Source organism: Actinia tenebrosa, unplaced genomic scaffold, assembly GCF_029948245.1.
Source record: "Actinia tenebrosa isolate PJP-AT-01 unplaced genomic scaffold, QUT_ActTen_1.0 PGA_scaffold10__47_contigs__length_13832649, whole genome shotgun sequence".
In the NCBI taxonomy this organism is placed as follows: domain Eukaryota; kingdom Metazoa; phylum Cnidaria; class Anthozoa; order Actiniaria; family Actiniidae; genus Actinia; species Actinia tenebrosa.
Window position 1 is genome coordinate 3,452,692 of NW_028292570.1, and position 16,984 is coordinate 3,469,675.

General features: G+C 36.4%; 2 protein-coding genes across 3 annotated transcripts in view; one reads left to right on the forward strand and one right to left on the reverse strand.

The window, feature by feature from the left end:
* Positions 1 to 15,954, reverse strand: part of LOC116302860 (voltage-dependent L-type calcium channel subunit beta-2) — a 29,105-nt gene extending 13,151 nt beyond the window's left edge. Inside the window, exon 1 of one of the 2 annotated variants that reach the window (XM_089026528.1) lies at positions 15,632 to 15,954. In XM_089026528.1, the coding sequence (XP_088882654.1) occupies positions 15,632 to 15,757 (126 nt within the window). In that variant the 5' untranslated portion in view covers positions 15,758 to 15,954. Of the gene's footprint in view, positions 1 to 3,373; positions 3,790 to 15,631 lie in introns of those variants that run through there. The other variant, XM_031712250.2, reaches the window with a different exon arrangement.
* On the forward strand, positions 8,638 to 10,419 carry LOC116302862 (uncharacterized protein KIAA1958-like). The gene has a single exon (XM_031712257.2). It carries the CDS (start codon positions 8,918 to 8,920, stop codon positions 10,271 to 10,273), a length of 1,356 nt encoding a protein of 451 aa, XP_031568117.2. The 5' UTR covers positions 8,638 to 8,917; the 3' UTR covers positions 10,274 to 10,419.
* Positions 15,955 to 16,984: the final 1,030 nt, after the last annotated feature.

Genomic DNA, 16,984 nt, shown 5'->3' on the forward strand with positions numbered 1-16,984 from the left:
AGTTTTTCCTGTCAGTGAGCTATTTTTAGATTGAATATATTATTATGCTGATAAACTAGACGCTAGAAGCTCTCGAATGGGTAATGCGAAGTCATGGGATACTTTGTGCTTCTGTTAACATAGTTTGTTTGGTTAAAAATTTGGAAATGTCTTGGATTTTTTCTTCTTCTCTTGATGCTATTGTTTCATAGAAAGAAGTAAATATCGGGAGGAATATGAAAAGAATTAAAATTTATCGCAAAGTTTAATTCAACAGTCTTTAAAGTCTTTCAAGTTTCTTTGCTTTCCCTTTTTCTCAGAGCTTTCCTATTTCGTTTTTCTTAGATTCTTCATTTCACCATTTATTTTTTCCTTCCTCCCTCCTTTCTTATTTCTTTCTTTCTTATTTCCTTCTTTTCCTTTTGATGACTTGAAATTTCTTTCTAAACATTTAGTTTCTTAACGGTTAAAATGTTATGCCTCGGCTACCAGGCCTTTTTGTTTCCGCGCATGCGTATTAACTACACCTAACTTTTGCAAGAGTAATATGTTCACTTTTATCTGATCAAAATCATGAATAATAAAAAGGTTAAGTACCTATATTTAACGTCGGCAATTGTATTTGGAATTCAACTGCTATTAATGGAAGCTGACGGTGCGCACTTTACCCTTCTCTCCATCAGTGCTCTGTTTTATGAGTATTCTTGGGGTGCGTATTACGTCATAGCCACCATGTTGGTTGACTATACATAGCATTCCTCATGAAGCTTCTCTTGTTAGATCGACCATGAGGGAGCCTTTTTCATTGTTATTTATATCTCAAGGGATCCTGAGTCACATGGTTGCACTCCAAGAATTCAATCGATGGTCTTTTTAGTAGATAGAATAGACCAGGGCAGATGGCCATAAGACTTGTATTTTGCAAGAAAATTAAGGATATTTACTCTCAAGGTGTTATGGCAAGATTGACTATCATCGAAGGTGTTCGTATAAGAGAGATTGACTATTACCACGTACAGCTGGTCGTAAAAGAGAGGTTGACTATTACTACATACAGCTGGTCGTATAAGAGAGATCGACTATTACTATATACAGCTGGTCGTATAAGAGAGATTGACTATTACCATGACGTACAGCTGGTCGTAAAAGAGAGGTTGACTATTACCACGTACAGCTGGTCGTACAAGAGAGATTGAACTATTACCACGTACAGCTGGTCGTATAAGAGAGGTTGACTATAAACAAAGTAGTCGCGTTAGAGGGGTCGACCAATATAAGATGTGGTCGCATAAAAGAGCTCAGCTTTTACCAAACAAACGTTGATTATTACGAAAGTTGACTATTACGAGAGGCGATCGCATAAGTTCAATCAGCTCAGTGATTAGAGCATGGCACCGCCAGGGCACGGGTTCAAATCCCGTTCAAGACTCAGAATTTTTTCTGAGTCTTTCAATTTGCAGCTGCATAAGTTGCTTCATATACTGCGAGGATCAGCTCACGTTGATAGAGAGGTTAACTATTGAGAAGGTGGTCGCATAAATGGGATCGATCGAATTAAGATGAGGTCGCTCAGCTATTTCCAAACGAATGTTGATTATTACGAGCTCAAAGAAAAGTTGACTATGATGGCATTAGAGTGGTCTACGATTATCTCAAGATGGTAAAAGCGATGTTTATTTAAGATGGGTCAAGTTTCATTATTAGTTTCCAATTAAGAGAGATGGTCTCTATAAAGAACCAATTGAAATAATGGAAGTGTTTGGACAATGAAAGGTGGTCAGACTGTTGTGACCTTGTTCACCTTGATTTTCTCTGCGGTTTTGTCAACCCTTTGAAAAGCAAAGACCACTACAGCTTTCATTCTCATTTATAAACTACTCACTGCGTTAGAGAAACCTATTAAGTGTTAATGACGAAACCAATTTAAAATCGCTTGAAGTTAAATAGGTTTTTAATGAGTGACAGATGTCATTCAAGATAATTAAACAAGCAACTAATAGGCTTTTGTTCATTATTCCATAACTATATTTCCCTTCTCTTTTTTCCTTTTCATTGCTGTTTCTTTTATTCTTTTTTGTTGTTAGCCTTCCACCCCTTACCCTCCAACATATTTTTATCTCTCTCTCTCTTTTTCGTTTGGTATCCCCGTGGTAAAGGAGAGATAAGATCGATTCGCCACAGGGAGCCCCTCAAAGCTGTCCGGAGAAAGTCGCCTGGTGCGAAGAATAGAGATCAAAACACATCTTATATGCATAAGGGCAGGCTTATTAATATATTATATATTCGAGAGACAATGCATGGGTATTCCGACCACCTAACGGTATGATTAGATAGCTAAACCTGTATATCACGACCAGTCAGCTACTAGTACCTCTCTACCACGACCCGGCACCCGCATGACCACACAGTAATACCTCGGACAGATGTTATTAACAATGTCTTTCCTTCACATGGTGCGCTTTCAGTAAGTAAAAAGAATTCCTGAACGCCATCACTGTCTACTGCGCATGCGTAGTGATTACCATGACGTCACAAGCTTTTGCGCGTCCAATCTACACATGACAGCTTGAGTTACGTTACGTTGATCTTTCCTCTCCTATCTAACTAAGAAACGGTTTCCTATCCCTAACGATCCCAAGAAACACTTGTCATTTAATACAATATGCCTGCATGTCGCGTGTTTATGCAATATTGTTTTGAGAAATAAAAGCAAATTGAAAACGTGTCGACGAGAATCGAACGCACGTGAATAGCCCCTAGATATAAGAAAAGTTATGTAATCAGCTTACTCATGATTTATGATTTGTGATAAAAAGCTCGTGTCCATGATGCTGTGTAGGCTACGTGTGGAGGCGTTTGTCATCCAAAAAATTAAGCATGTCGTTATTCGATAAAAAGAAGTTGTTGGAATCCCTAGTAGTATAGAATTCAATATAGCATGCGTTGGGCGCTGTAGATGTAAATTGAAGACGCGCAACAGGAGAATTTGTACGAATGAACGGCTATTTCTATAATAGTTATTCATATTCGTGTTTGAAGAGAAATTTTGGACCTCTCTAATTCTTACTAACCCTAGCTCAGTCTTAAGAGGAAATTCGTTTTAATGGCAAACTGTCAAGTCGAAACAAATGGAGAAATTGAATCGAAAATAATTTGAAAAAAAAAAAAAATTCTAGAAAGACTTTTCGTTCAACCTACGGTAGATGAAAAGCCTCGATCAAATATCTCATCCTTCTGATAGGTATTGCTCGAGTACTGTCAATATTTTGACACAAGATACCCATGTTTTATATATTCTGTATAATTTTTCTCGTTATTTTGGTGGTGAAGGGCTTCGCTTCCTTCAATTTTGCATATCAAAATAAAAGGCTATTGGATAAATATCAGTACCTACCCTTAGAAGATTTCTTTTTTGAATCGAGTGGTCAAATAATCCTCTTTCAAAGCCAGACACAGGCATCGAAATCATTCTGTTCCAAGCCGAAAAAACCGACGAAAAACGTCTCGCTTTTTTCAGCTGTTTTAGCGAAAAAGCGAAGAAAAGACTTGGTTTTATCTCGCAGTAAAACCCTGTTGTCAGACCATTAGGGAACAATTAGTATTTGTTTGAATGTTTTTTTTGGGGGTACTAGTTTCTAAACAAAATGAAGTCGATTCGCTGTCACTTATACCATCTGCTTAAAACGCCTAATGAAATATTCATAGTTGGGCGATTTCACAAACGAAGCCTCCTCAACAATAAACAATGCCTTGCATATTTAGTATTTTAGAAAATTGAATTCAAAATCTTATTTATACTCCCTCGACCGGGAATTCGCCCACCTGTGTTTTCTTCGTATATTATTGTAAATCCAAACTTTTGTGTTTCTTCTGAATAATCACAGTTGATTGTCGTAAACATTTTTGGATTTCTCCCACAAATATGCATACTAATAGAAGAAGTAGTAGTAGATATTTTATCTGAGATATTCTTTATACCTTAATAATAATTTCCGTTGCCCTAAAAAGGAGTGTTTTACTGATTCAACCAATTTAATCCACACACTCTTCTCCAAGAAGTAGGCGACGAGTAAATTTCTACCTAAGATTAAGAATGACTGACGATTCTTATAAGAAAGACAAAAAGCATTCCTTAAATGGAAATAACGCCTTTTAATGACCTACATTCAAGATCGAAGATTTTTATTTTTCTTAGGAAAATTATAAATGTAAATGTAATCAGGTAATGATTTAAATACTCAGCGTGCAAAAATTTCCTTGTTCGATAGTTCATTCGCTAGATAAACAAAACCTTCCTCGAAAATAAGTAAATAGATAAAATAAGCAAAAATCACTTGCAAAATTCACTAATATATGTCTTCTATATAAAGCGTGGTAGTCTGAGGTAGCCTGTCTTTTCAATTCCGTTTTGGCCGACAATGCATTGCGCGCCTAGATTAGGATTTAATTAAAGCGGTTTGATGTAATCGTGGGCTCAAGGTATACCACAGGGAGTCCACTCAAGATGGTAAACGACTTTTTTCCTCTAATGTTTTTAGTTTCCTCTTCAGTTGATCATCAGACTAACCATCAGACGTCAAAAAGTCGATCGCTTTATTTTGTTTTGTCTTCATTCGTTACTGCTTGGGCTTCCTGTGTCGAATTTTGAAGTTTGGTCGAATTACATCACATCAGGGATCACATTAATAATATTAATAATATAACATTAATATTTATTTATATAGCGCATTTCTCCATGTATTCCCAAAAGGGTTTTACAACAATAAATATTATGAATAAATAAACTATTACAACATTAAATTTGCTAACAATATGATAATATATTTTTTTAATCAATTTAAAATCGGACATTAGTACATTAGTACTCTGGCCAGCGGTACTACTCTAACAAGCCGCATTTCATTAGCTGAGAAAATCACGCAATCTTCAACAACGTTACAGATGTGTTCGCACGATTGAATTCAATGCGCGCAACGAAGTAGACATCTACTGTACTTTTGCAGACTGCGCGCAACTGCTAAGACCTGCGCACTCGGTGCTATTTCGTCTGGTATTCAGCGGTCTGTTCTGTGTACATGCTAAATACCTTATTTGATATGTACTATTATCATTAGGCCTATATGTTTGGAATTTAAACCATTCGTTCAAAACTCTGTTTACTTTGTCAGTTAAATATTTTGTTCTTTTAAGAATTGTTTTTACTTGTGTCGGAATCTGAAACAAAGTTGTAAGCATGCAGCTCATACATGAAATTGCACCTCAAAACTGATCATAAGCGTAACCAAGAGCCTACGAATGGAAAGCCCACGTTTCTTCCGATTCCGACGTCCTTCTGACTCCGAATCAATGACAACTTCATTTTCTTATTTTCACTTTGTCATAAGCTGCTGCAGCTTCCGATTCCGATTCCGTCGCTAATCAAAACGGCCTTTATGAATAAATCCTTAAGGTTCATATATTCACAGACTTTGAATTGAACCGTTTATTAATATATTTATTTATTTATTCATTTATTCATTCATTCATTCATTCATTCATTTATTTATTTATTTATTTGTTTGTTTATTTATATTTACATTTATTGTTTTTTTACATGATAACCTCGTTAGACAGCCTCGAAACATCGACGCTTTTACCTTTACTGTCTACGTTATGCATACTTTGCTTTACCATTCGTATTTGTAAATATTGTGACATTGAAATGAAGCTAAACCTGAGTAAAATTAAAGGTTCTGTAATCAAAGAACACAGCGGTAATTTGGAACTCGATAAAGGCATATAATACAAAAAATATTTTCCCGTTCTCGATTTTATAGTTAAAAATATATGTATACTTTTATAACAAAAACAGCTTTCAATAAAAGCTGGGCATAGGATAAGCCTTTTACCGTATTGCTGTACGCTTCCTTCCGCATATTGCGTGCGGAACGCAGTCAAATACAACGACTAGACACATAGGTCTTCATGGACTTTGAATTCTCTTAAAGACGCCGAGCATTGATGGAGAATTGTGTCGAACATGCGCCCGATTAGCCTTAAGGGGTACAAGTCTTTTCCAACTAAGACCTGCCGACTTATAACAGACTTCTTTATCAAAAAACGTCATTAATCCGCCACCCACACGGAACGCTAAAAGGCTTGAAAAATAGACAGTTATCTCCACACGATGATTGGTCGTGGTTTGCCTTAAGGGGGCTTAACATAATTCAAGATAAATTAGCTCTACGCAGCATTAGCTACACTGACAAATGGCATATATTTTGGTACTTAAAGGGTGCGTTATTCGCCTCACACTTGAAGCAATATTATCTTGATAAGGAACATCTAAGGATATAATTTTGCTGTCTGCAGTTGCGTAAGAAACAAAAGCGCGTAAATGGTTTTGATGGATTTATGGTGTAAAACAGTCATTTGAGATAGCGATGGTTTCAGATAAGCGTAATATAAACTATGAACTGGAAAAAATTTGAACTGGAAAGCGTTTGCTTTTCTTATTAACTTCTTATTAGGCAGCGGCGGGCTTTCTTTTGGGGAGGGCGGAGTTCGGGGGGGGGCTGGGGGCGAGGGGGAGGGCGGGGGGCGAGGTAGGGTATTTCGGTGGTTTCTTATTCTTTCGTTTTTTTTTATTTTTTTTCGATGTTTTCGGTATGAGTTTCTTTTTTGCTTTCTTTCTTTATGTCTTCTTTCTTTCTTCATTCATCATTGTCTTCTTTCTTCTCGTCTTCATTATTCTTTCTTTCTTTCTCTCTTTCTTTCTTTCTTCTCCTTCATTTCTTTTCTTTCCTTCTTTCCTTCTTTCTTTCTTTCTTTCTTTCTTCCTTTCTTCCTTTCTTTCTTTCTTTCTTTCTTTCTTTCTGTCTTTCTTTCTTTCTTTCTTTCTTTCTGTCTGTCTGTCTGTCTGTCTTTCTTTCTTCAATTCCTTCCTCTCTTCCTTTCTTTCTTTCGCTCATCCATGCCTCAAGACAACATCTAATGTTTATAAAAACTGATGATGTAACTCTCAAAAAGTTCTCCAAAATATCTTCATACTTGATTATCGCATTTCAACAAATCGCTTTGCACAAAGCCATTTATACATAAAACGTCACGATGACGTTATTTCCTCCGATACGTCACCGGACGTGTACCGGAGGTGAATCGATAAGCAGTTGATATCGCACACGAACAGTAAGTTATGACAAATCTGACTCATAGCACTAAATAACCAACGCGAAGCTTCAAAATACCTTTGCTTCGAGATATTTATCGTCCGACAAAGTCAAAATAACTGCCAGTCTTCGAAACAAATAGGAAGATAGAACCTCTTGGGGTTTCGTGTTTTTCTTTTAAGAGCATTTTAATAATGGGGCCGCGATTTTAAAATGGCTTCAAAAAGGAATGGTTTTATGAGTGGGGAACGCACGGAACCGGCTGACTTGCAGCAGTCTGTACATGGTACGACATGCCGTGACATTGAAATGGCTTCCCATAGGAATGGTTATCGTATGAGTAGGAAAGGTGTGGCACTGACTTACAGTACGTACACGGTACGACATGCCGTGACATTGAAATGGCTTCCCATAGGAATGGTTATCGTATGAGTAGGAAAGGTGTGGCACTGACTTACAGTACGTACACGGTACGACATGCCGTGACATTGAAATGGCTTTCCATAGGAATGGTTATCGTATGGGTGGGAAACATACGGTACTGACTTACAGTACGTACACGGTACGACATGCCGTGACATTGAAATGGCTTTCCATAGGAATGGTTAGCGTATGAGTAGGGAACGTGCGGCACTGACTTACAGTACGTATACGGTACGACATGCCGTAACATTCAACTGGCTTTCAATAAGAATAGTTATCAATTTTGAAAGGGGATGGCCCACTTGTTACGTCATTGCCGCCATGTTGGAGAAATCTTTCATAAGCTTTTAGTAATATCACCAACATGGCTGCCACAGCTTTGCCGATTCTCCGAGTCTTAGGAATAGTCCCCTACACAGTTCCCTGCGCCATCTTGAAAGGCAGCCGTGCCTTTGCATCGAAGCGAGACGAATGGTGAGCTTGCAATGATAGAGACCTTTTTTTAACACCTTGGACAATTATTCACGTGTCTCTATCATTGCCAGTTCACCATTCGTCTCGCTTCGATGCAAAGGCACGGCTACCTTTCAAGATGGCGCAGGAAACTGTATCGTTAAATCAGCCAAAGAGTAGAAGTAGTAATATAGTAGTTTCACGGAATCCATATTGCATAGGACTGTAACAATGCAATGCTTTTGCAGATCAACAAATTTCATATCCATAAGGAGAAAATTATATTGATTTACGTTACGCTATGCGCTGTCACAAGCGTCGAGGGATCGGTTTTTGAAAAAAGGCTGTCATACTGCAAAAAAAGAGCTTCATTAACTCACTGATCAAACTGAAACAACCTCTGGGCAGATTTATGTCAGGGCATGGCTAACTCACTGATCAAACTGAAACAACCTCTGGGCAGATCTAAGTCAGGGCATGGCTAACTCGCAGATCAAACCCTGTAACAACCTCTGGGCTGATCTAAGTCAGGGCATGGCTAACTCACAGATCGAACCCTGAAACAACCTCTGGGCTAATCTAAGCCAGGGCATGGCTAACTCACAGATAGAACCCTGAAACAACCTCTGGGCTGATCTAAGTCAGGGCATGCCTAACTCACAGATCGAACCCTGAAACAACCTCTGGGCTGATCTAAGTCAGGGCATGGCTATTTATTTCATACGTACTAAGATTTATCCACGATAAAAAGCCTGCGTAAAATTCGTACCAAATATGCATTCAACCAATCAGAAAAGAGAACGACTATTTTTCACTCTCGTTCGTCCAATCAGAAGCGTGAACGATTGTGCTTCATTTTGGCATCCGAAATATCAATCAAAAGATACTCAGCGAGCGCGAGTTTTTGCACTTGAATGACAAACATGGCGGAGGAAATGCCGAGATTTGCACTCTTAGAAGGAACGGTAGACGACTTTATCTATGAACAAGAAAACAAAAACACACAAGCTAAGACCAACAGAGATGTAAAATTGCTTAAAGTATTTCTTCAATCCAAGAAAGAGCACAGGGAAGTTGAAAACATTCCTCCAGCTGAGCTCAATGAGTTGCTGAGTGAGTTCATACTTACCGTTCGTACAGTAGAGGGAAAAAATTATGAGCCAACGTCCCTCCGAGGCATGATTGCTAGCTTTGAAAGATTTTTAAAGCGCAAAAACTACCAAGTCAGTATTATCAACGATTTGGCATTTGAAAAAACCCGTAAAACCCTGCAGTCTAAACAAAAAGAGCTAAAGAAACGAGGCAAAGGTAATAAGCCAAATGCATCAGTGGCATTGACAGAAGATGAGGTGAAAGTCCTCTATGAAAAAGGTCTCCTTGGAATTTCAAGTCCTGAGGCGCTTCTTAACTCTCTTTGGCTGAACAATACTCTTCATTTCGGACTTCGTGGGATTCAGGAACATCACAGTATGTGCTGGGGCGATGTGACTTTGAACAAAACAGCGGGTGGCGTCGAGTATCTAGAATACAACGAAAGGCAAACGAAAACACGTACCGGCGCAAACGCAACTGATGTCAGGCCGTTTCCATCAAAAATGTTCGCCACGGATGGCACTGAAAAAGATCCCGTCAAAGTTTACAAACTGTTTGCACAGAAAAGGCCCGGTAATACGAAAGAACGAGACAGTCCTTTTTATTTGGCCGTAAATAACGTTAAAGTCAGAAGCGCTTCCTCAAGCAAACTTTGGTTCAAAAGCAACAAGGTGGGTGTAAACAAACTGGGCGGGTTGATGAAAGAGATGGCAGAAAAAGCTGGCATAGAAAATCCTAAACTTAGAAATCATAGTGGAAGAAAAACTATGGTTCAAACATTAAGCGACAACGGAGTTCCACCGGCCCATATAGCACAGCTTTCCGGCCACAGAAATCTAAAAAGTATAGAAAATTACAGTTCGCTTTCTACAAAACAACAACAATCCATGTCGAATATGCTGGCAAATATATCCAACGAAAAAGTTTTGAGCCTGCCAAACGCAACTTCCGTCCAAAATCCAATTGAAAATGCTGGATTTAGTTCCCTAGCACAGCCTCAGCAATCTAGCAGCAATACAGGTCAACAGTCAGTAGCATTATTTAGTGGAGCTGTTATCCAAGGAGGACAGTTTTCAATCACAATAAACACTCTGAATAAATCGCCAACCATACCATCCCAAGAAATCCGTCCACAGAAAAGAATTCGTGTATTATATAGCAGTTCTGATGAAGATTAAATTGAACAAATTGAATTGTAAATTGATTCTACTTTGTGTCTGTTATTTTTACATCAAGATTTAAGCTAGCTTTTAGTCTGTTGTAAACAAGTTTTCACTTGAAGCTCGTATATAGACTTCATTTTCAAACTTGAGAAATTATAATTTCAAGGACACTTCATAAATAAATTAGATTAATCTATATTTATCTATTTATTTATGTATAAATATTTACTTTATTTCATTTGTTTGCTTCATTCGTTTTTCTAATTAAATTGTTAAACAGAAATTGTCGTATTTTTTGCATAATGTCAGTGTGTGTTATTGCACTCGAATGGCTTCCTGCCTGCGGCGCGGCCGTAGATGCACGTACATAAAAACCCAGAAAATCTTAGTATGTATGAAATAAAAAAATTACACCACGGAAAGTGCCTGAACGATTTTTATTCACTCGTTGCTACGCACCAAAAAACTCACTCGTTCGCTGCGCTCACTCGTTCGTTTTTTGGTGCTGCGCAACTCGTGAATAAAAATCGTTCGTGGCACTTTCCGTGGAGTAATCTCTATTTATCATGATAGAGAAACACACTTCGACGAGGAGTAAGCAAAAATGGCTAGAGAAAATTAGATTCATAAAGATCCTAAAATAATGCACTATAAAACTTTCCTCTATACAGGAAGTTAACGTCAACTATCTGGAATCCTGCGCGCGCCTATGTCAATGAACGCTCCGCCCTTATGAAAATGTAATAGACAGCTCTCCAAAAGTTTATTCTTGAAGAAAGGAATCAGACGTGTGAGGAGACTTTAGTCTTTAGTCTAGCAGGTTTAATTCTAATGGCGAGCAAGTCAACCAGTTATGAAATTTACTTGCTATCGTTCACCATCTCTAATCTTATCACCTAACCATTTCTTTTTGCATTTCGCATTCGTCGGCCGTTACTTTTGGATTTTTACCATAAAGATTAAAGGAATGCTATTATTAAAAGACGTTAAATATCAATCGAAATAGGGAGACAATGTTGGACAATATTTTTTTGGGATTCTGAGAAGTTATTTTAATTTATTTATTTTTAAATATTTTTCATAAAAGTGGTACCAAAATGAAAATATACGCTCCATATACGTGTTAACCCGCATGTTATTTAGCAACGAACCATATACTTATTCCTGGTAATTAAACAAAAAATTAATACCGAATCTAGAAAAAAAAGGACGCATTTTTGAAAGTTTAATGAGCTGCTCACTGCGTTGCCCCAAGGTTATTACATCGTCAGCTGTGGAATTATACATGTACTCATCCTTCGTATTTGGACTGTTTTATATTATCGATTTTAGCTTGATTAAGGTTAGGTCATGTATGTGTCTATTTTGAAAAAGTTCATCGATTTGGCGGAAGATCTGTTTAATATTCCACTAAAAGGTTTTGTAGTTGTTTGCATATTGTTTTTATCCTTAAATTTAACCTATTTTAACACTATGGCTGTAACTAGGTCCACCTTGATAACTAAAAACGCAAACAGGATCTTGTAAATTGAATTTATGCGCTTTCACCTGCTGTAGCAAAAATATAGATATTACTGAGTTAGGTATTACATTTTCAGAGCAAATGGCTGCACATTCTTAATGATTATAGACGGACGACTTTGAACATTATTGAGTGGACGAAATGAAGGCTACATTTGGCGTAAAGTGGTTGGATTAATCAAATCCCATGATTGTGTTTGTAAGCCGAGAAATGCGAAAATTATGCCACATGTAGTAAGTAGTAAATGTTATATATATTAGGCTATTTTTCGTCTTTCTTTCGTCCTTTCTTCCTTTCCTTTCCTTTCCTTTCCTTTTTTTTTTTTTTTTTTTTTTTTTTTTTTTTTTTCTTTTTCTTTCTTTCTTTCTTCCTTCCTTTCTTTCTTCCTTTCTTCCTTTCTTTCCTTCTTTCCTTCTTTCCTTCTTTCCTTCTTTCCTTCTTTCCTTATCTTATATTACATATAGCTAGCCTTAGACGCACAAAAAAAAAAAAAAATAAATAAATTGAACTTTCATGGTTAGCATAAAAATGAAAAAACAAAACAAAACAAAACAAAAAACTAAAAGAAAAAAATGAAATTATTCTAATTATTTTCTACTTCTAAAAAGCGATATAACTATTGCATGCAATTAGAGAACAAAAACCGAGAAAGCAAAAATGACGGCAGTTTGTTTGGTCGAAGTTTAAATGCTATCAGATTCCTTTCTCTTTTTTCCTTTCCGTTTCAAGGGTATTTATAAATACGATTATAAACAAGGCTTTAAACTATGGATTTCTCGCTAAAGACAAGACACATACTTGCAAAACCCAGACCAAATCACTTTGAAACCATATTCTAAATCATCCTCTGCACTGAATCTCTGACACAGTTGACAGGGCAGACAAACGGGTTCTACTTTCGACGTTTATGCGTTAATAAGCTTTATATTTCAGGCTCTTTTGGGGCTGATTAACAAAATGCCAAAATTTGGGGAAATTTAAGGAATGCGTATTTGAGATATAACGCCCTGAACGTTGGGAGAGATGATATTTTGATCAGCACAAAAACAAACATTTTTGCTAATATCTCGAAGTAGAATTGCTCGAGGTTAGCAGAATTTTGTGAAAAGTTTAAAGCACAAGATAATGAAACACTAAACGTTTTTTTAGCATGAATGAGAGATGAATGAATGAAAATTGCAAAAGTAGCAGCCTTGTCGTTTTTCTGCTCTGTCGACGTACACAGTTTAAGTCATAAGACGCTACTTTACTCCTCGCGCGCAGATCAACCAACCAACATCAACCAACTCATTCCTTAAATATACCTCATAAAACCGTCCTCAAAATTTGTCGATTGATTCTTCTATCACTGATAATCTATGACAACTTAGATTAATTCCGTATTCAGTGTAAACTCAAGTCCTTTCGGACCTCTGAATGTTAGCTCTGTGTGTGCCGTATTATTCCTTCCGTTGACCCAGTAATCCATCGATGTTTTTATTTTTGACACATGAGTAAGTAGAGCTGTATGTTATGTTCATCTCACCAGGCTTACATGTTTGTTTTTGTTTTGTTTTCGCAATAAAGTTTAATCTTCTTGATCAGGCGAGCCTGAGTCTCCTAAGACTGTGATTATCGACCTATTCCTTTGAAAGGCCCGGCAACACACATTTACTGACTACAGTCAAAGAACGGATGCAGTCTTGAGGGCTTCGATATTGGAATATTGCGCTATCACCTAGTTGAATCGTAAATCATTAACCTGTTAAAATCCGACCAAATCTAGTAGTATTAGAATGAAGAACCTTCAGAAAGCGACCATGGTCTGTCGGTCGTTTTTGAGAGGTCCGGCCAACGGAGAAAAATACTTAATATTTTTAAAGAATTAAAAGCGAAAAACCAATCGCAATAGCAAGAACTTTATCATATAAATAATAATCAATTTTTGTTCCGACCATCTTCATAGACATCTAAGTTAATCTAAATGTAGATTTGAAGCTTTTGTCGCTGCCTTAAGGTCGAGACGCACATCATATCAAGGTCATTTCTACCCATAATACATTGTAAGCAGAGCCGCACCTAATTTCACGAATCTGAATCAGAATTCGATATGGTGATAAATGACCTCATTTGGGGAATTAATGCATATAAATATTATACTTCTAATATTGCTATTTGAGACTTTACTTAGCTTTATATATCGGGCTTGTATGATGTAAAGTAAAAAGACATGTCATAGAGACTTGGCGATGAATTGGTCACGTGATCGAAGTAGAAAAATGCCAAAAGGGAGTTGATCAGTTCAGAGCATAATGAAAGTCGTACTTGGCTCAATAACATCAAGAATTACTAAACCTTATTTTTTATCTCTAGTTTTAGCCTGAAATTATTTTTATGCTCTTAGAAAACTTTTTATTTTTCTATACGCGGATAAGCTTTATATGATCTAAGAACTTCGCATTTTTTAAAGATTTTTTGTCATTCATTCATTTATTTTGAGATATATCTTATAATATTTAAACTAAATACCTGCAATATTTACCACAAAAAAATACTTCCTAAATTACATTTTTATTTCTATACGAAACGGAAAATAAAAGCGTTGTTTTTTGTTTTTTTGCTTTTTGTATTTTTTCCTCGACAAAAGTTTTGAAGTAGGAAAATAAAAGGGAATTTGATTGTCTGTTTGACTTCCACGCGCAAGGTGTCGTTCCCTAAAAGGCTTGTAAAATTCCCTGATTACGACATGTCAGAATAAAGATTTTACCGTTTTTATAAGTTTACATTGTTGCGGAAACCCATTACACTGTCGTTCATGTTCAATTCAACTGCAATTCCAAACGTTTAATTATTTTTTTTCGATTTCACATATTTTATATCTACGCGCAGTTTTCCCTTGCTATTCTTCAATCTTAGTAGGACAACCACTAGCCACATCATAATAGAATGATGTTGAGATTTCATTTCTGTGGGAAGACCACGATATTGTTTATCATAAAAACGCTTAATTTCTGGTTTTCGAAAATTAAACGCGTTATTTTGAGCGTTTTGAAGAAGATATAGTGTAAGATTTACTTAACCTAAATGATCACCCTGGTTTTATATTCCATAAATTGAAATAAGCTTTCTGTCATGGGAATAATCGGACTAACCACTTGTACTATCGATTTGTTTACGATAAGTTATTTTATAGAACTGCAATCTTTATAACGCTTGAATGTGTATAGAAAGGAAAACATCCAGAGAACTTGACGTTTGGTAGCGAGCTATGTACACTTGTTCGTTCTAGGCGATACGCTTAAATCTTCAATGCCAAACGATACCTTAGATAATCAGTAAAGTAACACCTATTCTTTATCGAAATTAATATAGATGGGAGTATTTTGAGAACGTGTTAGGTAGCATTGCGAGAAATACCGCGCATTTCGCTTCCACAGCTGTCTTGATTGATTACTAATGCTCTGTTCTTGAGTAAGACTCGCCGAGCGACAATTAGTTCGAACGAAATTATGATTAGGTCTTGCGAGTGCCTATTTTATGAAATTCACAGCAGGAAGCAAGAGCGAAGATCTTTTAGGGAATGTAATTGAAAAAAAGAACTGGCATTGAATCTCTTATCTTTTTATTCGCTAAAAAAAATTAAAAATTTGAAACACATTTCAGTGAATTGGTCTTGAAGTTTCCCATAATAAAACAATGAAGCTAATGAATTATTGTTGGAAAAATAAGCTTAAAGAGACGGAATTTGGGAAATATTTATTACGGAGTTAAGAAATATATCTAAATAGACTAAAGATAAAGATAGGCACGTAACGAATAGTAAAGTCTGATCAAGGTTTCCCACAAATTCTTTTCAAATTATCCGTACTTACTATTTTCCTCCTTCGCTCATCCAATGTTAATCCATTTTCATCAGGTAGAAAATTCAAATAATTCGGCGAACGGGAATTTTTTCGTCTAATCGAACCAAACACGCTTTTTTTCCTGCGAACGCTCATGATGCCTTGATATTTTTCCTTGGTTGTGTGAAGATTTGGGTGTGTTCGTAGAGATATCCACTGTAAAAGAGCTTTGGAGATTATATTTTCTTGTCAGATTTGACAACTCGCATGAGGGTGCATTAGCAAGCCTTACGAAACTTACAAACTCGTCCGTGGTCGAACGTATTAAATCGTGTACGTCAACTTGGAACTGACAATTAAAATGAGGTGGATTTAGCATGCAAATTATTCAATTCTGAGATTGATTTTAGCTTTAAAAAAAGCACTTCCTTTCTTACCTCAATTAACCTGTACCCTCTCTCCAAAACCACGTTGCCAAATTTGGAATTGAGCATCATCGCGCTTGGACTACGTGAGAATTAATATCGACCGCGCGTCGTGAAAGAACACAGGGGTGTTTATGTGAGTCAGATCAAATGATAAGAATAGATTTCCATTCAAGAATTGCTAAGTCAATCACAGCCTTAACCCACTATGTATTCATTGTTTTTGTCTTTCAAGAAATTTGACCAAGGAACTCTAGCTTTTTGTAACTTGACACTTAGTAATCGTTGAATATTCTCAGGTCTAAATTCATTGGCCTTGGCGGTATTTTTCTTCTTTTTTTTTTTTTTTTTTTACCTTATATTTAAAACAATATTTTAGTGTTTTGGAAATAAATTGCAAACAATACGAAAAGTGTATTAAATGAGTACAAAACAGATGTAAAAATGTTAATAAATATTTTTGAGTTTGATTTTCCTAGCCTCATACCAAATAGCCGACGTATTCAAAACATGTTTCATTTTATCATAGTAATAAACTGTCCACAGTGTTCCAATGTCTAAACTATTATTTTATAGATGGTCTCGAAAAGCCCAATTAAACCTTTTCATCTTAATGTAAACATTTCAAGTTCACATTCCTTATTTTCATCCAAGTGAAATTCTTGAGCTTTGCTGTCAAATCCTTATACTGAATTTCTTGGCTATTAGAAATTTCCTTATTGAACAGTACTGACCAAATTGGCGCCTTTTTTGAGAGCCGTGTCTTTTTCTTCACATCCCTTCTAGCATGACTGCCAATACGAAATGAAAGTTTGCAAGGCAGAAACCAAATGTGCAATATATGATTTATTTTTTATGCCCAAGCTAATAACATTTCTTAACGAAAGATTGAATAATTCTGATATATAATTAGATATTTTGCGAATGTAGCTCAGGTTCAAGTGAGTTTGCCTAGACG

Coding starts and splice junctions, on each gene's coding strand:
- LOC116302862 (XM_031712257.2), top strand. CDS start 8,918: ATGACAAACATGGCGGAGGAAATGCCGAGATTTGCACTCTTAGAAGGA.